The sequence below is a fragment of the Zophobas morio genome, unplaced genomic scaffold (genome assembly GCF_036711695.1).
Source record: "Zophobas morio isolate AGI-343-1 ecotype UQ-CSIRO unplaced genomic scaffold, CSIRO_AGI_Zmor_V1 ptg000010l, whole genome shotgun sequence".
In the NCBI taxonomy this organism is placed as follows: Eukaryota; Metazoa; Arthropoda; class Insecta; order Coleoptera; family Tenebrionidae; genus Zophobas; species Zophobas morio.
Window position 1 is genome coordinate 3,321,175 of NW_026972115.1, and position 24,428 is coordinate 3,345,602.

At 34.7% G+C, this 24,428-nt stretch overlaps 5 protein-coding genes across 8 annotated transcripts; 3 read left to right on the top strand and 2 right to left on the bottom strand.

The window, feature by feature from the left end:
* The first annotated feature begins 41 nt into the window (after positions 1-41).
* On the top strand, positions 42-921 carry LOC135126154 (RNA-binding protein pno1). Its single transcript, XM_064051991.1, has 2 exons — positions 42-502; positions 546-921. The coding sequence occupies exons 1-2, from the start codon at positions 137-139 to the stop codon at positions 888-890; spliced, it is 711 nt and encodes a 236-aa protein (XP_063908061.1). The 5' UTR covers positions 42-136; the 3' UTR covers positions 891-921.
* On the bottom strand, positions 888-1,406 carry Vti1b (Vesicle transport through interaction with t-SNAREs 1b). Its single transcript, XM_064051994.1, has one exon. The coding sequence runs from the start codon at positions 1,275-1,277 to the stop codon at positions 924-926; it is 354 nt and encodes a 117-aa protein (XP_063908064.1). The 5' UTR covers positions 1,278-1,406; the 3' UTR covers positions 888-923.
* A 219-nt stretch (positions 1,407-1,625) lies between these two features.
* LOC135126155 (U-scoloptoxin(01)-Er1a-like) lies at positions 1,626-3,405 on the bottom strand. Of its 2 annotated transcripts, XM_064051992.1 has the most exons (4): positions 3,373-3,405; positions 3,189-3,258; positions 1,824-2,011; positions 1,626-1,774 (listed from the first exon to the last, which is right to left on the bottom strand). In XM_064051992.1, exons 1-4 carry the CDS (start codon positions 3,388-3,390, stop codon positions 1,643-1,645), a joined length of 408 nt encoding a protein of 135 aa, XP_063908062.1. In that variant the 5' UTR covers positions 3,391-3,405; the 3' UTR covers positions 1,626-1,642. The 2 variants fall into 2 exon arrangements, with proteins under 2 accessions (XP_063908062.1, XP_063908063.1); XM_064051993.1 differs by lacking the exons at positions 3,189-3,258; positions 3,373-3,405 and adding an exon at positions 2,958-3,133.
* Positions 3,406-3,451: 46 nt separating this feature from the next.
* Positions 3,452-5,792, top strand: LOC135126153 (protein ERGIC-53). The gene is made up of 8 exons (XM_064051990.1): positions 3,452-3,672; positions 3,903-4,057; positions 4,106-4,278; positions 4,324-4,619; positions 4,669-4,769; positions 4,829-5,124; positions 5,174-5,452; positions 5,501-5,792. Exons 1-8 carry the CDS (start codon positions 3,501-3,503, stop codon positions 5,535-5,537), a joined length of 1,509 nt encoding a protein of 502 aa, XP_063908060.1. The 5' UTR covers positions 3,452-3,500; the 3' UTR covers positions 5,538-5,792.
* Positions 5,793-5,879: 87 nt separating this feature from the next.
* Positions 5,880-24,428, top strand: LOC135126150 (BTB/POZ domain-containing protein 9). 3 transcript variants are annotated; one of them, XM_064051984.1, is made up of 9 exons: positions 5,880-6,041; positions 6,157-6,347; positions 6,391-6,783; positions 12,884-13,145; positions 13,198-13,417; positions 13,466-13,625; positions 13,676-13,705; positions 14,539-14,770; positions 23,573-24,428. In XM_064051984.1, the coding sequence occupies exons 2-9, from the start codon at positions 6,171-6,173 to the stop codon at positions 23,962-23,964; spliced, it is 1,866 nt and encodes a 621-aa protein (XP_063908054.1). In that variant the 5' UTR covers positions 5,880-6,041; positions 6,157-6,170; the 3' UTR covers positions 23,965-24,428. The 3 variants fall into 3 exon arrangements, with proteins under 3 accessions (XP_063908054.1, XP_063908055.1, XP_063908056.1); XM_064051985.1 differs by having other exon boundaries at positions 6,171-6,347; XM_064051986.1 differs by lacking the exon at positions 13,676-13,705 and having other exon boundaries at positions 5,881-6,041.

Below are 24,428 nucleotides of genomic sequence, written 5' to 3' on the forward strand. Positions count from 1 at the left end.
CACCAGAATACGGTTGGCGGTAGTCACGTTGGCAACACTGCGTATCTGTCCTTTTTGACGTGTGCACCAACACGTGCGCTAACCTAAAATGGTAATGCACCCAATTTAACAAAAAAGAGAGTGAGATTACCGAAAAATGGCCACAATCAACATCGACGCCAACAATTTCGAGCCACGAAAGCCCCCAAAACGGAAAAATGACTCGAGCGCAATGGAAGTGGAGACCCACAACGGGATCGAGGGCAGAGTCCGCAAACAACCCAAACCCAAACGCCTGCGGACGAAATCCTACTCCGAAAGCAAAGACAACGTGAGGAAAATCCCCGTCCCCGCCCACAGATACACCCCCTTGAAGGAAAACTGGTTGAAAATTTTCACCCCAATCGTCGAACACCTCAAATTACAAGTCCGATTTAACCTGAAGACGCGCAACGTCGAGATCAAAACGTGCGACGAGACCGACGACATAGGAAATTTGCAAAAAGCGGCCGACTTCGTCAAGGTAAGTCCCGATTATGCGTCGACTCGTACTAATTGTGCCTTAGGCGTTCGTGTACGGCTTCGACGTCGACGACGCCCTCGCCCTGCTCCGTCTGGACGACCTCTTCATCGAGACCTTCGAAATCAAGGACGTGAAAACCCTCAAGGGCGACCACCAGTCTCGCGCCATCGGCAGACTCGCGGGGAAAGGCGGCCGCACGAAATTCACCATCGAAAATGTCACTAAAACGCGGATAGTTCTGGCCGACAGCAAAATTCACATTTTAGGGAGCTACCAAAACATACAGTTAGCGAGGAGGGCGATCTGCAACCTAATTTTGGGTTCGCCGCCCTCCAAAGTGTACGGACAGTTGAGGAACATAGCGTCTCGAGTGTCAGAAAGAATGTAAATTATTTATGTTTAATATAAAATTATACACACGTTATTTCTTAGTAAAAAATTTCCAGTACGAAAGCGACACAAGAATTGCTATTTCAGTGATTATTATCAGGATGAGGATGAGCTTGTTGTAGATGGCGTTGCGCCCCATTCGCTTGAGAATAGTCCGGGCATTGTCCAGCTGCTCGTTGGCGTTCTCGAGCCGGTCTCTGGTCCGCAACAAAGACTCTCTTTGTTGGTGGAGCTCGGACACCACTTCGGTCCCAAGTTGCTCGGTTTCGATGGCGATTTGGTTGGACCTGGCGAGGCTTTCGGAGGTGCGGTCCAAGGCCGCGCGACCCTCGAAAGCCACCTGCCTGTTGTGGGCCTCCCAGTCGTAATTCGACTCGTTGAACATGTTCACATAACCTCAACTCGCCCCAAAAAATAGTAATCAAGCTTAAATTATAGCCCCAATTCCAAAAATCCAGCAACTTTAGAAACAAATCAACTGTCACTAGAAATCACTAGAAATGTTGGCACCCCTGGGCGTGTCCGACAACATGGCGCCGATAATAAACGTGCGCTATTTTCAAATTTCGTGCAATTTTGGTCAAAAAAGTCGCTTGTTTCGCGGTCTGCGTGGGTGCGTTGAGGCCGACTGCAGTGAAAAGTGCCCCCACAGCAGGTAATTATTAATTAAGCGCTTATCTTGATTGCAGCGACCTTCGCCTCGACATAACCTCACTTTCCCCAAAACAAAACATTCAAATAAATAATTTATTACAAATCTATATAAGGAGAGCCACATCTGACATTGTAGAACTGGTCGCAGACTTGGAACTGCTCGTTAAACAAGGTCCCGTTGGTGCACAGAAACGACGCTGCTGTGTTTTGTTCGCAGAGGTGATAGGCCTGAAAATTAAAAATAGGGGGTATTGTAATAGCGCGGAAGTCCTGATACCTGGCATCCGCTTGCTACATCGGCGTAGTACCCGTAGTGGCGCCCGGCACACGTGAAACCCGTTTGTGGAACGCGGGCCAGCGTGGGGTACAGAGGGGGGTCGTGGGGCAGGTGTAGGTCATGGTAGCCGTCGTAGGGGAGCGATCCCGGTATAATGTAGTGGCCCCCATACACCGACAGCACTAGACCTGAAAGTCATAAATTTTGCTCAAATTCTAGTTCAAGTGAATGGTGTGGTTTAAAAATAGGGCGATAAATTTTGTTGCAACATGGTTTGTTTATTGTTGATTGAGATGGATTTTTTCGTGGGAGTGATTGATAAATGGTTGTAAAATTCACGAACTACTCCATTTATCATTTCAGGTAGTGACAGTGATTGTAAATAATGGAAATGAGCGAGAAGTGGTTTGTTTTTGATAAAGTGTTTAGGGGAGATAAGATCGCTTATGGAATTGCGTAATTGTCTTGAGGTAATGCAGCGATAATAAATAGCAGTAATTTTATTATTAGATTGTGGCAGCCGGGGGCAAGGTTTATCTCGAAATGTGCAATAAAAACTTGATTGCGTTGTTTTTCGTGACAATTAGGTGCAATTAAATGGAATTTCTGGTGGTAATTCTGAAAAGGGTAGACAATTTTTTTTGGACACCTCTACTTACATTGACATACATGTACTAGTATATTTTAAAATAGAACAGAATTATAAAAAGGGTCAAAATTTTAATTTTTCTCGTGTAAAAGTGAGGTGTAAAAATAGTTTTATGTCCATATAAATAATATAATTGTGCTTAATTATATAAAAAAGTTATTGTTTCTGCTTTCATTTATATTTTTTTGATTAATCTGTGCGTATGTGACATCTGTTCATAGCTAAAGCACCAAACGTGATTTAAAAAGATCTGATTAAAAAAACGTGTGTTTATTTTGTAAATTAAATTAAATCAATGACACGATTCAATAAAAATTTAACTAATGTTATAAATAATTGTGAATAATTAATTATAATAGACAGTTGTAAGCGAAATGGTAAAACAAAAATAAATAAAATTTCACAAAAAAAAACTGTCCGGAATTTAATTAAATTAAATTCAACAAACAATTTTTTTTAAGTGTGGAGAACCATAAACTACTCACAGAAAATCGCAAGCAAAACCTTCATCATAAATTCACGAAACTTTCGCAAGTTTGAACGGTCAAGCGGCCACTAAACAACAAAACAAAAATTATCCCTTAACGTCGAATATATTTGTTGATGGTATGGTGGGTTAATCTGGGTCAAACAGGCCGTGATAGCCGTTCACTATTTACTATATCGGTGTTTTTAAATAATCATTGCCCTTATTAAACTAGTTCTTTTCAAATTACCTTTTTTAAAAAGGTCACTTTCGGTTGGCAAGGTCACAACTCCCCCACATTCCTTCTCGATGCGTAGCCTCTACCGAAATTCGAGTAATTAGAATGTTGCAATAAAATCATTACACAATAATTCACAAACCGACAAAAATAATTATCGCATAATGAATTTAGTTTAATTTTTCAAATTACAAACTGTTGTCATTAATTCCATATCTCACTGATTATCGTCACGATTAAACCAATCTCAAATTTAGCGCTCATCTCGTTCTTTTCGCTCCGTCACGTTGGCAGCACCATCTCGATTGTGCGCGTGTTGTAAACATGGAGAGAGTAGACTCACATTTAAACAAAAAACTTTTCGTGTTATTATTTACAGTTTTAAATATCGTGAACGCGAATTTAGTCCATAAAAAATTCGAGTATAAATATTCGTTCAAGCCCCCATACTTGGCTCAAAAGGACGGTTCGGTGCCGTTTTGGGAATACGGTGGAAGTAAGTAGATTTTTAAGTACACGTAGGTAGTTTTGTCCGCCAATCACGGACAAGATCCGCCGCACCGTCTCTCTCCATCTCGCACGAAACGAGAGAGACGCCCGACGCACGCACGCCGAAAATTGACAGATTTTTGACACGTATCTAACCAAAAAACACATCTGGTTGGAGTCGGCCTGAAATATGAATGAAAAAAGTACGCTTCGGACTGATTCACGTTTGAATTATAGATGCCATAGCCAGCGCGGAAAATGTCCGAATTGCGCCGAGTCTGCGAAGCCAGAAGGGCGCAATCTGGACGAAGACCCCCATAAACTTCGACTGGTGGGAGGTGGACATCGCCTTCCGTGTAACGGGACGAGGGCGCGTGGGGGCCGACGGTCTCGTAAGTGTGTTGCATGACCCCCAAACCCGCACTAAATCGATTTCGTAGGCATTTTGGTTCACGCAAAGCAAGGGGGCCTATGATGGGGATGTTTTCGGGTCGTCGGACATGTGGGTCGGGATGGGGCTCTTCTTCGACTCGTTCGACAACGACGGCAAACACAACAACCCTTACATCATGGCTGTGTTGAACGACGGGACCAAGCAATTCGCCCATCAACTGTAAGTACCCCCTTATCTTTAGCTTGAATAACGTTATCTTTGAAGAGATGGGAGCAATCAACTTTTGTCCGGCTGCTTGAGAGATTTTCGTAACAAACCCTTCCCCACAAGGGCTAAGATTGAATATTACCAGAATATTCTCACGGTGTTGTTCCATAACGGGATGACTAACAATGAACAGGATTATGAGGTGTGTTTGCGGGCTGAGAATGTGGTTTTGCCGAAGAATGGTTACTTCGGGGTTTCGGCAGCTACAGGGGGGCTCGCCGACGATCACGACGTCATTCATTTCTTGACTAACAGTTTACATATACCGGGACAAGTACCAACTGTCAATGCAGGTAATTCAAGGTTACAATGTAAAGAGCGCTTTCAAATTTGAGGTTATAGTACCAGGCGAGGAGCAACAAAAACTGACACAGGAGTACCAAGACTACCAAAAGAAACTAGAGCAACAGAAAGCGGAGTACCGGAAGGAACACCCAGATGAGGTATTTTCGTGTTTGTAACTATAGCGACGTTAAGGTCAGTTTACACCTACTAATTCTAGAAAGAACCAGACATGGACGAGTGGTTCGAAACCGACAACCAGCGCGAATTGAGACAGATTTTCCAAGGCCAAAACAACATATTCCAAGTGGTGCGAGAGTTGAACGCCAAATTGGACGAAATCGTGGGTCGTCAAGAAAGAACTATGAGTTTGATTTCGCAAACGGCCGGTGGGGTGGCGCCACCGGCGGTTCCGGGTCAAGCGCCGCCGCCAATCGGTGACACGATCCGGCGCCACGAAGTGGACGCCGTCTTCAACAATCAAAAGCAAATTATTAACAGCCTTGGCGAGATTCGGTGAGTTGGCTGCAGCAGTGTTTTTGGTTTTATAAAGTTGCGCTTTCAGTCAGTTCGTTTTGGAACTAGTAACCCGCTCTGACACCATCATTAACAACCAAGCGAAGCAACCAACAGCGCAAGTACAGTCTGTTGGGTATGATACGCAATCCCTCATTTCTGAGATGAGGGACGGCTTGAACCACGTCAAACAAAACGTGGCCCAAGTGGCCCAAAAAATCGATCAAAGCCCGTCCGGGTGTCCCAGTGTGAGCTGCGTTTCGGTCACTTCGGTTTTAGTCATCGCTGTGGTGCAATTGTTGATAATTTTAGGTTACAACATATATAGGTGAGTGGGACTTGTAGGGTGGTTTGGTTGGTAATCGTGTGGTTTCAGAGACAACAAGGAAAATCAAGCTAAAAAATTTTACTAGAGCGGTTGTGAACGTGTGTGCGAAGTACAGTCCTGACGAGTAGTCAAAAAAAAATGTTATTGTCTTCCTTTGTTTCACTATTTATTGTACAGTTAAGAACAAGTGATAATTAGTTTTTTTATGTTGCCACTATCTCTCTCTTGAAAAGACGATTTGTTAAGTCAAACTCTAGATTCAATGTACATGTAAGATTGTATCTACTTTTTTACATTTTTTAGATGTTATTAATTAAATAAATAAAAGGATAAGAGATGATGGTGTCGTTACTGAAGTTGCGTCATGTTGTTGGACTTGTTGTTTTCGTGTGAAAGCGGCTTTATTTTTTTGTTTGGTTCGCAAGGCCGCCGCAGCGGCGCCACTGCGCTACCAAATTCGATTTTGACAGCTGGTCGATTGTTGTCATGGGGGACGCAATTGTGTTATTTTAAGCTTATCGGTGTTGTTTTTTCGAATATTTAGTGCCTGAAGTCGAACGTCAACCTTACAGTAGATAACGAACGCAATGTGAGTACCCGAAAACCCCCTACCGTTCCAACAATGTCCGACATCCTCCACCTCCTTATCGACTTCTTCCTAAACTTACTTGACGAGTTCCGCACCAACAAGATTAAATTATCAGTTTTTCATGACAAGATGAGCAGCACGCACCAGTACATGCAAAATTCGAGCTCGAAGAACTCCACGGTAGTAAGGTTAGGAGACATCGAACACTTGTCACAGCTGTCCGAGAATCTCTCGTCGTTGTGTCTGAGTCACGAATACTCGGACATCACGCTGATCGTCGAGGGGCAGAAGCTCTACGCCCACAAGGTAAAATTCGACTGTTTAGAGACGGTTAGTACGGCTTTCGTAGGTGATTTTAGCTGCACGTAGCGAATACTTTCGAGCACTGCTGTATGGGGGGCTGAAGGAGTCCAACCAGTCGGAAATCGTCCTGCCGGACGCCCCAGTCAAAGCCTTCAAGATCCTCCTCAAATATATTTACACGGGTTACATGTTTCTGATGACGTTGAAGGAAGACGTAATTTTGGACACTTTGGGCCTGGCGCATCAGTACGGCTTCCAGGATTTAGAAACAGCAATATCTGACATTCTAAAGCAATTACTTGCCTTACGGAACGTTTGTGCGATTCTGGACACTGCTCACTTGTACGGGTTGGAAAAACTAGTCGATGTTTGTCACGTGTTTCTAGACAGACATGCCTCGGAGATATTAACGCACGAATCTTTTCTACAGTTGTCGCAGGTAAACAACACGACTTCCTTTTATTCCGTTTTTTGTACGTGTACAGGGTGATTATGAAATTCTTCCATCTGTTAATTTTTTACTTCATGTTTTAAAAATATGCATGTAGTTAGTTGTAATAGGTAACGTGATAGCATCGGACATACTAATTTAGACGAAATTTGACGAAAAAACGAAAACATTGTTGAATTTCAGTTTAAGCCACCCTAGGGTATTTTAAATGTTGGCTAACCTTCTGTAAGTTACTAGAATTGACATTTTTGGGGTGACGTTCGAGACGAGCAAATTTTAACTTTCGCCGTTGACGTTGGGTTTTCAACCAATCAAATTGCGGTGGTGTGCAATGTCGCCAACTTGAAGGAAAAATCCCCTGAAGTAGGGGGGACATTTTTCTGGTTGACGGCACTAATTTCACGAAAATCAAATTTTGATAGAAATAATAAGGTCCACTAATATTAAGCCATTTAATCACCTGTTTACCGAAACCTTCAGATTTTAAATTACTTGAGAACATATTTCACATGATGTTCTCGTGGAAAAATTAGGATTTTATAATTAATCTCCGCCCCTCGGCTTACAACGAATAAAATAATCATCAGAATTGCGACAGGGCGGGTGGGCGTGGCTTATATTTTGCCTTTTTTTTTTCTTAACAGCCATTTTTTCACAACAAGAAACTTAAAACATGGTTAAAATTGCAATTTTTGCAAGGAAATACGGATTTTGCAAATATGGGGCGGAGCCTAATTGCAAAATCGATATTTCCTTACACAAATTTTCCATTTTGAACATATTTTAAGTTTCTTGTTGTAAAAAAAGTCTACACATATTAAAACAAAAAGGCAAAATGTAAGCCCGCCCACCCGCCCTATCTCAATTGTGATGATTTTTTTTATTGGTCGTGAATCAAGAGGGCGGAGTTTAACTACAAAATATTTATTTACAAGAAATTAAAAACATGTTTTTAAGTGTCGTGTTGTTCAAAGAATAATATGCATATTAAGAAAAAGAGGCAAAATATAAACCCCGCCCACCCACCCTATCTCAATTGTGATAATTTTTTTTATTCCTAGAAACCTAAAACACATTTAAAATGTCAAATTTTTGTAAGGAAACATGAATTTTGCAATTAGGGGGCTTAATCTTTGGCTTGTTTTTTCTTCATATACATAATATTCTTTGAATAACATGATACTCAAAAAAGTGTCTTGGTGTCATGGTAATTTCTTGTAGAGAAATAATAAGGATTTTGCAATAAATTCGGCTCATTACACTCTCGACTATTAAAAAAAAACTCATCACAATTGAGATTGGGTGGGTGGGCGGGGCTTATATTTTGCCTTTTTTCTTAATATAAGTAGTCGTCTTTTCTTACGAATCAAAAATTCATCACAATTGAGCTTGGAATCGATATGGGGGGGCTTAATTTTTGGCTTCTTTTTTTCTTAAGTATTCTTTGAACAACACAATACTCAAAAACATATTTTTTATTTATTGTAGGGAATTAAAGATTTTGCAATTAAACTCCGCCCCTCAGTTTACGACGAACAAAAAAATCATCAGAATTGAGGTAGGGTGGGTGGGCGGGGCTTATATATTGTTTTTTTCTTAATATACATTGCCATCTTTTCACAACAAGAAGCTTAAAAAATGGTTAAAATGCTATATTTTTGCAAGGAAATATGGATTTCCCAATTATGGGGCGGAACCTAATTGCAATAATTGATATTTCCTTATAGAAATTTTCCATTTTAAACATGTTTTAAGTTTAATGTGGTGAAAAAAAGTCTACATATATTGAAACAAAAAGGCAAAATGTAAGCCCGCCCACCCGCCCTGTCTCAATTGTGATGATTTTTTTTTATTCGCCGTGAATCAAGGGGGCGGAGCTTAACTGCAAAATACTTATTTATTTGCAAGAAATTAAAAACATGTTTTTGAGTGTCGTGTTTTTCAAAGAATAATATATTAAGAAAAAGAGGCAAAATATAAACCCCACCCACCCACCCTATCTCAATTGTGATGATTTTTTTTATTCTTAGAAACTTAAAACACGTTTAAAATGGTAAATTTTTGTAAGGAAATATGGATTTTAGAATTAGGCTCCGCCTTTCGGTCTGCCAACGAATGAAAACGTCATTACTATTTATATCAGGTCAGGTATGGGTGGGGCTTAGTCTTTGGCTTGTTTTTTCTTAATATACGTAGTATTCTTTCAACAATACAATACTCAAAAACATGTTTTTATTTCTTGTAGAGAAATAAGGATGTTGCAATTAAGCTCCACCCCTCGGCTCATCAGAATTGAGGTAGGGCGGGTGGGTGGGGCTTATATTTTGTCTTTTCTTTTCTTAATATGCATAGCCATCTTTTCACAACAAGAAACTTAAAACATGGTTTTTGAAAGTAAATATAGATTTTGCAATTTAAAAAAAAATAATCAAAAAAACAAAGTATTATAAAATCTGAAAGTTAAGAAAGTTATGAAAATAGAGAAAATAAAAACCCGAAACGAGAAACTGCAAATCGGAAAGTTGAAAAATTTCGCACTGAAAAACAAAGAAAAATTATAAAGTCACAACATTCAAAATAGAAAAATAGAAAAAATTAAAAAAATAAAAATCGAAACGAAAATTTGCAAATTATAAAATTGCTGAAATGAAGAATTAAAAAATCGAAAAAAGAAAAATTATAAAATCAAAACATTGAAAAATTAAAAAACTGAAGAAATAAAGAAAACAAAAAGGCTAAACGAAAAATTGCAAATCGAAAATTCGAAAAACTGAAAAAGTCAATTTTTTTTTTTAATTATAATCATTTCATATTTAAAATGAAAACCAGAAAAATTGAAAAAACGAAAAATTAAGAATCTGAAATTGATAAGAATTATAAAATCTGAACATGGAAAAATCGAAAAATTGTGGAAAAGAAAGAAAATAAAAACTCAAAACGAGAAATTGAAGTCTTAAAATTTAGAAAACAAAAAAATTAAAAAATCGAAAAATTGAAAACCGAAAAACTGCAAATTGGAAAATTGAAAATTCAAAAAACTGAAAATTTTCACACTGAAAAAAAGAAAAATTATAAAATCACAACATTCAAAAACCAAAAAATCGAAAAATTGAAAGATCGAATAAATGAAAAAAAAAAATCCAATAATTGAAAAATGAAAAAACTCGAAGATCGTAAAATTGAAAAAGTGAAAAATTAAAAATCTGAAATTGATAAATGAAAAACCTAAAAATTGTAAATAGAAAATCCAAACATTGCAAAATTTCACATTGAAAAAAGAAAAACTATAAAATCAGAACTTTGAAAAATAGGAAAATTGAAGAAATAAAAATAAAAAGCCGAAACGAAAAACTGAAAAATCTAAGAACTGAACCATCCAAAGGGTGTAAAATCGAAAAACTGAAAAATTTAAACATGAAAACTTGAAGAGTTGCATGTCGTTAAATTGAAGAAACAAAAAATTGAAAAAAATTGAAATTAAAAAAACGAAGAATTATAAAATCTGAACATCGAAAAATCGAAAAATTGTGGAAAAGAAAGAAAATAAAAACCCGAAACGAGAAACTGCGAATCGAAATTTTGAAAAAATGAAAAATCCGGAAACTGAAAAGTCTAAAATTTAGGAAAATTACGTATTATAAAATTCCAGAAATGAAGAATTGAAAATCGAAAAATCCAAACATTGAAAAATCGAAAAACTGAAGAAATAAAGAAAATAAAAAACCGAAACGAAAAATTGAAAAATTAAAAATCGAAAAATTGAAAGATCGAATAAATGACAAAAAAAAATTAAATCCAATAATTGAAAAATGGAAAAACTTCAAGATCGTAAAAATTGAAAAAGTGATTTTTTTTTAATTATAATTATTTTAATATTTAAAATGAAAACTAGCAAAATTGCAAATCAAAAATAAAAAAAAATAATAAAAAAATCTGAAATTGAAAAATTAAAAACCTAAAAATTGTAAATAGAAAATCCAAACATTGAAAAATAGAGAAATGAAGAAATAAAAATAAAAAGCCGAAACCAAAACACTGAAAAATCTAAAAGCTGAAACATCCAAAAGGTGTAAAATCGAAAAACTGAAAAATTTTAAAATGAAAACTTGAAGAGTTAAATTGAAGAAACAAAAAATTGAAATTAATAAAAAAACGGAGAATTATAAAATCTGAACATTGAAAAATCGAAAAATTGTGGAAAAGAATGAAAATAAAAACCCGAAACGAGAAACTGCAAATCGAAATTTAAAAAAAATGAAAAATTGCAGAATCGAGGAACTGAAAGGTCTAAAATTTAGAAAACAAAAAATTAAAAAATCGAAAAATTGAAAACCGAAAAACTGCAAATTGGAAAATTGAAAATTCAAAAAACTGAAAAATTTCGCACTGAAAAGAAGAAAAATTATAAAATCACAACATTCAAAAAGCCAAAAATCGAAAAAATAAAGAAAATTAAAAACCGAAACGAAAATTACGTATTATAAAATTGCAAAAATGAAGAATTGAAAAATCGAAAAATCCAAACATTGAAAAATGTCACATTGAAAAACCGAAAAACTGAAGAAATGAAGAAAATAAAAAACTGAAATGGAAAATTGAAAAATCTAAAAACTGAAACATCCGACAGGTGTAAACTCGAAAAACTGAAAAATTTAAAAATGAAAAGTTGAAGAATTAAATTGAAAAAACAAAAAATTGAAATTAAAAAAACGAAGAATTATAAAATCTGAACATTGAAAAATCGAAATTTTGAAAAAATGAAAAATTGAAAACCGAAAAACTGCAAATTGGAAAATTGAAAATTCAAAAAACTGAAAAATTTCACACTGAAAAGAAGAAAAATTATAAAATCACAACATTCAAAAACTCAAAAATCGAAAAAACAAAGGAAATAAAAAACCGTAACGAAAATTACGTATTATAAAATAGCAGAAATGAAGAATTGAAAAATCGAAAAATCCAAACATTGAAAAATGTCACATTGAAAAACCGAAAAACTGAAGAAATAAAGAAAATAAAAAACCGAAACGAAAAATTGAAAAATTAAAAATCGAAAATTGAAAGATCGAATAAATGAAAAAAAAATTTAAATCCAATAATTGAAAAATGGAAAAACTCTAGGACCGTAAAATTGAAAAAGTGAAAAATTTTTAAACATCGAAAAATCCAAATATTGAAAAAAGTCACATTGAAAAACCGAAAAACTGAAGAAATAATTGAAAAATGGAAAAAATCGTAAAATTGAAAACGTGAAATTTTTTTAAAATTATAATTATTTAAATATTTAAAATGAAAACTAGCAAAATTGCAAATCAAAAATGGAAAAAACAAATTAAAAAATCTGAAATTGAAAAATTGAAAAATCGAAAAACTGAAAAAAGAAATAAAAAAATAAAATACCGAAACGAAAAATTGCCAATTGAAAAATCCAAACGTTGCAAAATTTTACATTGAAAAAGAGAAAAATTATAAAATCAGGACATTCAAAAATCAAAAAATGAAGAAATGAAGACAATAAAAACCGTAGACAAATACGGATCTTGCAATTAAGCCCCGCCCCTCAATCTGACAACGAATGAAAAATTCACTACAATTGAGAATTGAGATCGGGGCGGGTATGTTTTTAATTTCTCGTAGAGAAATAAGGATTTTGCAGTCAAGCTCCGCCCCCTTGGCTCACGACGAATTAAAAAAAATCATTACAATTGAGACAGGGCGAGTGGGCGGGGCTACATTTTGCCGTTGTTTCTTAATACGTGTAGACTTATTTCGACAACAAGAAACTTAAAACATGGTAAATTTTTGTAGTAATCAACTTAAATCCTCCACTTTTCCTCAACGACCCCTTTAAATTCGGTAAAAGTTGAACATCAAAGTTATTATCAACGGTAGCTTGGCAACGGAGTGTATAAATGACAATTTTAAGCTCTAAAAGCAATGTCAAGTGTAGTATATATTAAACGGATACCCAACCACGGTGGGAGCTATTGCCTGTGTATTTATAAAAACCATATAGTTTAGAAAAAAATTGACTTGGAAGAATTTCGTGCTCCCATTCCTCCCCCCTAACCACGCCCCCTGCTTGCAGGCGTCGCTCGTCGAACTGCTCCAAAGAGACTCTTTCTTCGCCCCCGAAGTAGAGATTTTCCGCGGCGTTTGTAATTGGTGCAACGCCAACCATGACAAAGACGATCTCGTGATGAAGTGTGTAAGGTTACCATTAATGAGCGTTGCTGACTTACTTTCTGTCGTAAGGCCTGCCGGGTTGGTGAAACCGGACGCTCTTCTGGACGCGATCGCCGAAAGGACGAACGTCCGATCGAGTAGTTTACCGCATCGGGGCCAACTAAGTACGCAGCCGCCGCTTCCCTTGCTTACCCATAACATTTCGATTGTGTTTAGTTCTGGAGGAAAACGTGGCGTCGCCTCGAATGGGCTCGAAGGTCGTGGCCGGAGAACTCCTCGAATATTTACTCGACGGAGATTACTACACTTACGACATGGAGAAGGGATACACGAGGCACCCGATCAACGGACCGGGGGACCAAGGGATCATCATCAAGTTGGGGACTCCGAGTATCATTAATCATATCCGGATGTTGTTGTGGGACCGGGATTTGAGGTAGTTTGTGAGGAGGAGTGGGTTTGAGGTCACGTTTTTGGGTTTTAGGTCGTATTCGTACTACATTGAGGTATCCGTAGAGCAAAAAGACTGGGTGAGAGTCGTCGACTATAGTCACTGTTCGTGTAGGAGTTGGCAGTACTTGTATTTCGAGAATCGGGTTGTTCAGTTTATCAGGATAGTGGGGACGCATAACACGGTCAACAAGGTGAGTAGAACACACGTTTGTAGGAAAAATGATGTGTGCGTATGTTATAGAAGCCTAAACGCAGCTCGCCACGCTCACGTGTGCGTTGTAAGCAAGGGAAGTTGGAAGCTGAGTTGGCGTTGATTTAGAGTAGTGAACTGTTTTAAAGTAGACGGCATATGGTGTTTGTTTTCTGGGTATCAGAGCAGAAGAAAAGTTTGACAGGAAAAACGAGAAGAATACAGAAAATTTTGCTCTATCTTTACTGTTAGCTGAGTAAGGAGCCTAGCGTTTGAAACAAATGTATGGGTGGGTAGGTGGGACCTTTGTAGCTTGATTTTTATCGTTTTTCTTCTACTTTGAAGACCTTTATTGATGTTTGCACTGTTTCACGTTTTCGTTGTACCCGGCCTGATACCCGAAAAACTTCATGCTATGTTTATTTGTTGTCGTCACGTTTTTTCTTTGTTCAGTGTTTTCGATTTTTGAAGAGGAAGAACTCATTTTTGCTCGCGGTGGGTCGACTTAAGTCAACTAAGTAAGACATTTTTGGATTTTAGGGTTGGCAATATTTACTTTGCCTTAGAGTGTAGTAGTGCTGACTGAAATTTCGGTTAGAGTTACTTTGAAGCGGAAATAGTAGTATATAGTTCGTAGTCGTTGATAGTTTAGTTGGTGTGTAGTTGAAGATCACTCATGAAACTGTGAAATAGTACCGGTGTCAAACCCTGTAGTACACCACCATACAACGACGTAGACAATTTTGGTTCGCCCTTTCCACGCTTATTTACAACCGAAGAATGTAATTTTCTTTCCACTAGTACAGGTGACGTCACTTAATCATGGCCACCGAAAATGGCAGCTTTTTCACTTGCAGCGCCAACTGAGCTTCCACGATTTCGGCCCAGCAAACTTAAACCCACTTTCACTTTAGGTTTTCCATTTGGTCTCTTTCGAGGCTTGTTGCAAACCATCCATTCCCAAAATGGTGAACGACATAATATGTCCGAATTACAACGTAGCGACTTTGGATAAAAGCGCCGTGGTCATAGAGGGCGTTAGCCGCTCTAGGAACGCCCTCTTGAACGGCGACACCAAACACTACGATTGGGATTCGGGATATACGTGTCACCAGCTCGGCTCCGGAGCGATCCTGATCCAGCTAGGTAAGTACACTTACCCCAAACTGCTCGAAACTGAGTTTTGTCGGTTTTCGTACATCTCGTGAGATTAAGGGGGAACGCTAGACGAGAGACAAGTTTGAATTGGGCGCCATTTGTTGCCTTAAACGCAACCAGCAATTCTTCTTTAATTTAATACTCGAGATAATTATTATATTATTCAAAATTTAGACACTGTAGAGCAAACAAGGCTTATCAAGCCCGTCTATTAGTTTATTTGCCTGTATTATTGATACCGTTTTCAAATTACACCAAAATTGAAAAATCGAAAACTTAATAATTGAAAAATTTATAAATCGATAAACTGAACAATCTAAAAATTAAACAATTTAAAAATCGAAGAATTGGAAAACCTAAAAATCTAAACCGAGAACTTGAAAAATCGAATAATCGAGAAATCAAAACATCAAGGAAAACAAAAAAATTAACAGAAAATCTAGAACCTAAAAATTGAAAAATTAAAATATCTATCGAAAAATTGAAAAACGGAGAAATCGAAACATCAAAAAATGGAAAAATTGAAGAACCGAAACATTGCAAAATCCCAGAACTGAAATACTGAAAAACTGAAAAATGGAAGGAAAATTGAAAAATGGAAAGAAAATTGAAGAATCGGAAAAGTGAAAAAATCCAAAACTGAAACATTGAAAAATTCAGAAATCGAAAAATTGAAAAATCACAATTGAAGAAAGAAATATTGAAAAATCTAAAAATTGGACACTGAAAAATTGAAAAATTTTAAAGCTTTATGACTGAAAAATGGAAAAATCACAAATTTTAACAATCGAAAAAACTTGAAAAATCAAAAAATCGAGAACTCGAAAAGTCGAAAAACCCAAAAAATCGATTAATAATAATCTAGAAATCGAAATAGCTCAAAATTGAAAAATTAAAAACTGAAACATTGAAAAAATCTAAAAATTGGAAAATTTTTAAGCTTCATGACTGAAAATTGGAAAAATCACAAATTTTAACAATCGAAAACTTGAAAAATCAAAAAATCATAACTCGAAAAGTCGAAAAACCCAAAAAATCGAAAATTTAGAAACGTCAAAAAATGATAAATAAAAAAATTTTAAAATCGAATCATTGGAGAATCGACGAATTGAAATATCCCAAAATTGAAAAATCGAAAAATTGAAGAATCGAAGAACTGAGAAACCGCTGAATTGAAAAATTCCGAAATAGAAATGACGAAAAATTGGGACATCGAAAAACTGATATAAAACTGAAAAACTAAAACATCGAGAAACAACACAGAGATTGAGGAATCGAGAATTCGAAAAGCCGAGAAATCAAAAAATCGAAAAATTTAGAAATCGAAATAGCCCAAAATTGGAAAATTGAAAACTAAAATATTGAAAAATCATAAAATTGGAAGTTGAAAAACTGAAAAATCGAAAAACTGCATTTAGGTAAAAGTTTAGTAACAATCAAAAAATTGAAAAACCGAAAAATTAAAGAACTTGAAAAATGAAAAAATCGAGAACTCGAAAAGTCGAAAAACCCAAAAAATCGAAAATTTAGAAACGTCAAAAATTGAAAAATCGGAAAATTTGATCCAAAAACTGAAAAATCGCGAAATTGAAAAATGACGAAAAATTGGGAAATCCAAAAATTGCTAAAACATCGAGAAACGACATACTGAACATCAAGAAATCGAGAATTCAAAAAGTCTAGAAATCAAAAAATCGAAAAATTTATAAATCGCAACAGTCCATAATTGAAAAATTAAAAACTGAAACATTGAAAAATCGAAAAATTAGACAGTTGAAAACCGGAAAAATCGAAAAACCGAAAAATTTAAAACTTTAATAATTGAAAAATGGAAAAATCACAAATTTTAACAATCGAAAAATTGAAAAACCGGAAAATCAAAAAATCGAGAGCTCGAAAAGTCGAAAAACCCAGAAAGTCGATTATTCCAGAAATTGAGAAACCGAGAAATCAAAAATCCAGAAACGTCAAAAACTGAAAAATCAAAAATTTGTAAAATCGAAAAATTGGAAAATCGACAAATTGAAATATCCCCAAATTGAAAAATTCAAGAATAAAAAAAACTGAAAAATCCCAAAATCTAAAAATTAAAAATCGAAATATGTATTAAAAAAATCTAAAATCCGAAAAATCGGAAAATTGAAACCAAAAACTGAAAAATCGCCAAATTGAAAAACGACGAAAATTTGGGAAATCCAAAAATTGAAAAATTGGAATATAAAATATTGAAAAATCGAAAAATTGGGCAGTTGAAAACCTGAAAAATGAAAAACCGAAAAATTTGTAAGGTTAATAACTGAAAAATGGAAAAATCGCACTTAAAAAATAAAAAAATCGAGAACTCGAAAAGTCGAAAAACCCAGAAAATCAATTAATCCAGAAACTGAGAAGACGAAAAATCGAAAATTTAGAAACGCCAAAAATTAAAAAATCAAAAAAATTTAAAATCTACGATATTAAAAAATTAAAAAATTGAAGAATAAAAAACTAAAAAATCCGAAAATCAAAAAATCAAAAATTGAAGTATGTATAAAAAAAATCTAAAAATTGAAAAATCGGAAAAATGAAGAATCGAAAAACTGAGAAATCGCAAATTGAAAAATTCCGAAAAAGAAATGACGAAAGATTGGGAAATCGAAAAATTAACAAATTGAAGAACCAAGACATCGAGAAACGACACATCAAAAGATCGAGAAATCAAAAAATCGGAAAATTTAGAAATTGAAATACATATTTGCCTTTTTTTCTATTCTTGTAAAGAAATAAATATTTTGCAGTTAAACTCCGCCCCTTTGGTTCAGGCCGAATAAAAAAAGATCATCACAATGGAGATAGGATGGGTGGGCGGGCTTATATTTTGTCTTTTTTTGAATATGTGTAGACTCCTTTTCACAACATGAAACTTTAAAACATGTTTAAAAATGTACCATTTTAATCATGTTCTAAGTTTCTTATTATGAAAACATGGCCATGTATATTAAGAAAAAAAAGACAAAATATAAGAAATAGAGCAGTGGTTCGCAAACTGGGTGCCGCGACACACTGGGGTGCCGCGGAACCCCCAAGAGGGTGCCGTGAAAATTTTATAATGATTTTAATAAATATAACCACAAAACCAACTTTAAAAAATAATAATTGATGATCTGATTTTACTAATATGGTACAACTGTTCAGTAATGGAAAATGTGTTCTGAACATGTTAATTTTCTTTATACTGAAGTAAGATGGCTATCTAAAGGCCGTGTTCTTTCCCGATTTTGAAAATTAAGAAAACAAATATAAACGTTTTTTGAATCAGAAAATATTGAACAATTTTTTGACCTCCTTCAAGACCACGTTTGGTGTACAAAACTAGCATATTTAACTAATATTTTTGAACAGTTAAATAAAATATGTAAATTCAAGTATGCAAGGTAGAAATGAAAAAATAAAATTTTGGCTTTAAAAGACAAGCTTAAATTATGGAAAACAAATATTTATAAAACAATCTTAACATCAATTACATATTATACAATCACGTGATAAAGTGTTTTTGATAATAAATTAGTTACAATTAAAACTGTTCTTGGCGGGGTGCCGCCAAATTTTGTTTAATATTTTAGGGTGCCATCAATAATAAAAGTTTGCGAACCACTGAAATAGAGAAATGGGAAAATCAAAAAATCAGTTAATCGAAAAATTGAAAAATCGAAAAATTTAGAAACGTCAAAAATTGAAAACTGAAAAATCAAAAATTTAAAAATCGTAAAACTGAAATATCGGAAAATTGAGTAATCGAAAAATGAAGAAATTCGAGAAACCGAAAATATGAAGAATCGAGAAATCGAAGAATCGATAAATTGAAAAATTCCAATAGTAATACGTCGAAAAATTGAGAAATGGAAATCGAGCAAAACTGAAGTATCGTAAAGTTAATAAATTGAAAAAGTGAAAATTTTTGAAAAAAAAAATCGTATCAAAAACTAAAAAATCGAGAAATTGAACAATCAAAAAATCAAAACATTGAAATCCCAATAAGTTGATAAATAGGACAATTTCAAAAACGAAAATTTTAAAAATCCAAGAATTGAACAACAAAAAAAATCTAAGCCTGAAAACCCAGAAAATCGAATGATCGAGAACTCAAAACATCAAAAAAAAAAAAAAAAAAATCCAAAATTTAAAAATTCGACAAATTGAAAAATCATGGAACTGAAAAATCGAAAAGTCGAGATAGTGAGAAATCTAAAAGGCTAAAACTTTAAAAACTGAAAAATTAAAATATCGAAAAATTTAAAAACCGAGAAAACACAATATCAAAAATTTGAAAAATTGAAGAAACGAAATATTGCAAAATTCCAAAGCTGAAATATTGAAAAACCTAAAAATGGAAGGAAAATTAAAGAATCGAAACAGTGAAAAAATCCCAAACTGAAACATTGAAAAATCCAGAAATCGTAAAATTGAAAAATCACAATTGAAGAAAGAATTGAAAAATCAAGAAATAGAGAAATGGGAAAATCAAAAAATCAGTTAATCGAAAAATTGAAAAATCGAAAAATTTAGAAACGTCAAAAATTAAAAACTGAAAAAAAAAATGAAAATCGTAAAACTGAAATATCGTGAAGTTAATAAATTGGGAAACTGAAAATTTTTGAAAAAAAAATCGTAAAATTGAAAAATCACAATTGAAGAAAGAATTGAAAAATCAAGAAATAGAGAAATGGGAAAATCAAAAAATCAGTTAATCGAAAAATTGAAAAATCGAAAAATTTAGAAACGTCAAAAACTAAAAATTGAAAAATAAAAAAAAATTAAAATCGTAAAACTGAAATATCGTGAAGTTAATAAATTGAAAAACTGAAAATTTTTGAAAAAAAAAATCATCAAAAACTAAAAATTCAAAAAATCGAGAAATTGAACAATCAAAATATCAAATCATTGAAATCCCAGTAAGTTGATAAATAGGAAAATTTAAAAAACAAAAATTTTAAAAATCCAAGAATTGAACAACAAAAAAAATCTAAGGCTGAAAACTCAGAAAATTGAATGATCGAGAACAAAAAATCTAAAATTTAAAAATTCGACAAACTGAAAAATCATGGAACTGAAAAATCGAAAAGTCGAGATAGTGAGAAATCTAAAAACCTAAATACTGAAAAACTGAAAAATGGAACGAAAATTGAAAAATCGAAAAAGTGAAAAAATTCAAAACTGAAAAATGGAAAGAAAATTGAAGAATCGGAAAAGTGAAAAAATCCAAAACTGAAACATTGAGAAATCCAGAAATCGTAAAATTGAAAAATCACAATTGAAGAAAGAATTGAAAAATCAAGAAATAGAGAAATGGGAAAATCAAAAAATCAGTTAATCGAAAAATTGAAAAATCGAAAAATTTAGAAACGTCAAAAATTAAAAACTGAAAAATAAAAAAAATTAAAATCGTAAAACTGAAATATCGTGAAGTTAATAAATTGAAAAACTGAAAATTTTTGAAAAAAAAAATCGTATCAAAAACTAAAAATTCAAAAAATCGAGAAATTGAACAATCAAAAAATCAAATCATTGAAATCCCAGTAAGTTGACAAATAGGAAAATTTAAAAAACAAAAATTTTTAAAATCCAAGAATTGAACAACAAAAAAAATCTAAGCCTGAAAACTCAGAAAATCGAATGATCGAGAACTCAAAACATCAAAGAAAACAAAAAATCTAAAATTTAAAAATTCGACAAATTGAAAAATCATCCAACTGAAAAATCGAAAAGTCGAGATAGTGAGAAATCTAAAAGCCTAAAACTTTAAAAACTGAAAAATTAAAATATCGAAAAATGTAAAAACCGAGAAAACACAATATCAAAAATTTGAAAAATTGAAGGAACGAAATATTGCAAAATTCCAAAGCTGAAATATTGAAAAACCTAAAAATGGAAGGAAAATTAAAGAATCGAAACAGTGAAAAAATCCCAAACTGAAACATTGAACAATTGAAAATCGAATAAATGATGATCCAATAATTGAAAAATCGGTCGAAAGTTGGTTCAACAGAACTTTCTTCGTTCCTGAAGTAGCATGAAATACAAAAAACAAACACCCAATCAGATTTAGGAATTTAACCCGTTACTATGGAAATTTAACAAGATTTTACAAGATTAATATAGAGGGAAAATCAGTCTTATCTTAGAAAGTACTAGCCCCGCCCACCCACCCGCTATTTTTTCAGAGGATTATGTCATTTGCCAAAATAAGTCTTATCTTAGCAAGTACTAGCCCCGCCCACCCGCCCGCTGTTTCCTAGGGGATTATGTCATTTGCCAAAATAAGTCTTATCTCAGCAAGTACTAGCCCCGCCCACCCACCCGCTGTTTTTTCAGAGGATTATGTCAATTGCCAAAATAAATCTTATCTTAGCATGTACTAGCCCCGCCCACCCGCCCGCTGTTTTCTCAAGGGATTATGTCATTTGCCAAAATAAGTCTTATCTCAGCAAGTACTAGGCTCGCCCACCCGCCCCTATTTTCTCAGATGATATGTCATTTGCCAAAATGCTAGTATTTGCTAAGATACGACTGATTTTGGCAAATGACAATCCTCTGAGAAAATAGCGGCTGGGTGGGCGGGGTTAATACTTGCCAAGACAAAACTGATTTTGGCAAAGGCCATATCCTCTAAGAAAATTGAGGGCGGGTGGGCGGGGTCAGTTCTTGCTAACATAAGACTAATTTTGGCAAATTACATGATCCCCTGAGAAAATAGCGGGTGGGTGGGCGGGGCTAGTACTTGCTAAGAAAAAACTGATTTTGGCAAATCAGATGATCCTCTGAGACAACAGCGGGTGGGTGGGCGGGGTTAGTCCTGTCTAAGATAAGACTAATTTTGGCAAATGACATAATCCTCTGAGAAAACGACGGGTGGGTGGGCGGGACTAGTCCTTGCTAAGATAAGACTAACTTTGGCAAATGACATATCCTTTGAGAAAATAGGGGGCATATCTAAAAAATATCAAAGCAATGATAAATCGCAAGTAAAAACTCGTCATATTTTGCACGTTTTGGGTAGAATTTATTCCGCAAAATTTTGAGATGACGTTATCAATTTCGTCGGGGAATAAACAGATATATTTGGTTACATGCTTACAATAACTTTAAAACACCTGCAAGATTTGAAAGTATGTATTCATTTTTGCAGTTCTTGATCTAATCAATATGATATATTGACTCAGTCATTAATTTTTTTGACACACCTCGTATAAGCAAATCTAAAAAATATTAATGTAGCGATAAATCATAAGTACATATAGAATCATCATATTTTGCTCATTTAAGATAGGAGTTATTCAGCAAAATTTTGAGGTGACGTCATCAATTTTTTAGAGGGGATGAGTAAATATATTGTGATTAAAACGGCCCTGGTTTAATAACAAAAAAATATTGTTCGTCTATAAAACAAGCTCGTAAAAAAATATGTCGTAAAAAAATTTACGTATGCTGGTCCCGACTGCGATTATGGTTTAAATATTTTTTAGAAAATCCTGTCATGGATGTAGAATAGAAACATTTGTGACAGAATCATGATGACTACTTTCAAGTCCAGGGACAAATGCTTGTTACGGGTATTTCACAAGTTTATTTTGTTGTATGGACACTCAATGGAATAAATATAGAAATAATTGATTCAAGAAGAAAGAGGAACCTGCCTTTGCGAGAGATTTTTTTAAAATAAATAAAATTTGTTTCTATTTTTTTATGTACTTTAATAATTTATTAGGAGTACATTTTTCATCACCAAGACTTGCATATTTTTATTATAAATATATTTTGAAAATGATCTCTCGGCAAATGAAAACATATACGAGCACTTTTTTCGAGTAAACAATGAAGGGAGAAGTTACTGGGCGTAGGGCTTTTTTAAAACACCTCCTTTCTGGGATAAGTAGTAGATACACTTAGCTACTTATACGTGTTAAACAAAAGCTGTATTTTATATATTTTTTATTATTATAAATATGTTTATTAGTTTTAATAATTAAGAAAGCAAAATATATATTAACAATAATATTACAATGAATTTTAGTAATCATGTGTATTGAATTCAGGATCCTGAGTGGAGTAAAAATATTATAGTTCCCCAGTTTTAATTCGGTTTTATGATAGTACCTCATTGCGTAAAAGTTAATTTTGAGTTCCTTGCCATAAATTAGAAAAATCAGCCGAGAACTCTAACAATCAGCTTATGGTAAAGCAGGCGATAAGCGTTTTACCTGAAAGTCGCTTCCGTAAATTTTAGTGGCGCTCCTATCGGCAAAGTACTGAACTAACTGCTCAAACTCTGTCGAATTGATACCCATTTTTTTCAATAACTGTTAGTTTTGGTTAAAAACCCCGCTAACCAATAGATCGTTAATTTTCCTCTGATATTCCTGTTAAAATTATTCGACGTATTTTGCATTAATTTGTGGTATATTTTGATTTTAATAAACACATTATTATTTAAACAAATTGTACCACTAACAAACATTTAATGATTCTGCGCCCTGTAAAAAGTGATGTTTTATCCATGTGCGAATTTTCAAGCGATTTTATGATGGTTATGACTCAAAAAACTTGAAAAGAAAACATAAAATGGTGCTTTTTACGATATTTCTCAGCCATATTTTTTTAGTTGATTGAACTGGTCTCTGCGCCCTAGAATATGAAAAAAGCTGCAGTTTGATGTAGACACATCTATATTAATAACCAAAAAAATGTTATACCTCGTCTAGCGAGTCCCTTAATTTGATGTTGGTGCAAACCTTCCTATACGCTTTTCTCCAGGTCAGCCGTACGTCATCTCCAGCCTGCGCCTGCTGCTCTGGGACTGCGACGACCGCACCTACAGCTACTACATCGAGTCGTCGGTGAACGTGTGGGACTGGGAGATGGTGGTGGACTACACTCGGGAGGACTGCAGGTCCTGGCAGGTGGTGCGGTTCCCGCCGCGGCCGGTGGTGTTCATCCGCATCGTGGGCACGCGGAACTCCGCCAACGAGGTGTTCCACTGCGTGCACTTCGAGTGCCCGTCGTGCGAGGAGCAGGGGTCGGGCGGCGGCGCGAAGCCGTCGAGCTCGGCGAGCAAAACCGCCACCCCCGAGAAGGACGTGAGCATGCAGACGGCCGAGATCGCCACCGAGGCCGAGGAGATGCTCTCGGACGACGACAAAGTCTGAGGCAAGGGGTTGCGCCACTTTTTTATCAACTTGTTTTTGTACATTTCGTTTACAATAATGATTGGTTCGAGTTTTTATTTTATATTGTTTATGTTTTTCGTGTTTTTATAAGGATTAACAAACTAACGGGGATACTGATATTGGCGAGATGTGATATAGTACCTTGTCATTATTGTGGTTGCGTTTGTTTGAGGTTCTCGTGGGCGGAATACTTGTGATATTGTTGGGAGAATGTTGCGTTTTCAAAGGTAGCAATAATTTATCGAAAATGACTATGTAGAAGTAGGAGTTTTAACGGTGTGAACATGGAGATGTTGCATGTGTTAAGAGGAGCAACTGGATACTTGCAGAAGATTGATTATGTAACTGGTGATATGTTTGAATTTTGTATATTATATTGTTACAAGAAATGTGGTATATTTTCCTCTCATGACACGTATTTCCTAATAAACTAATACGCTGCA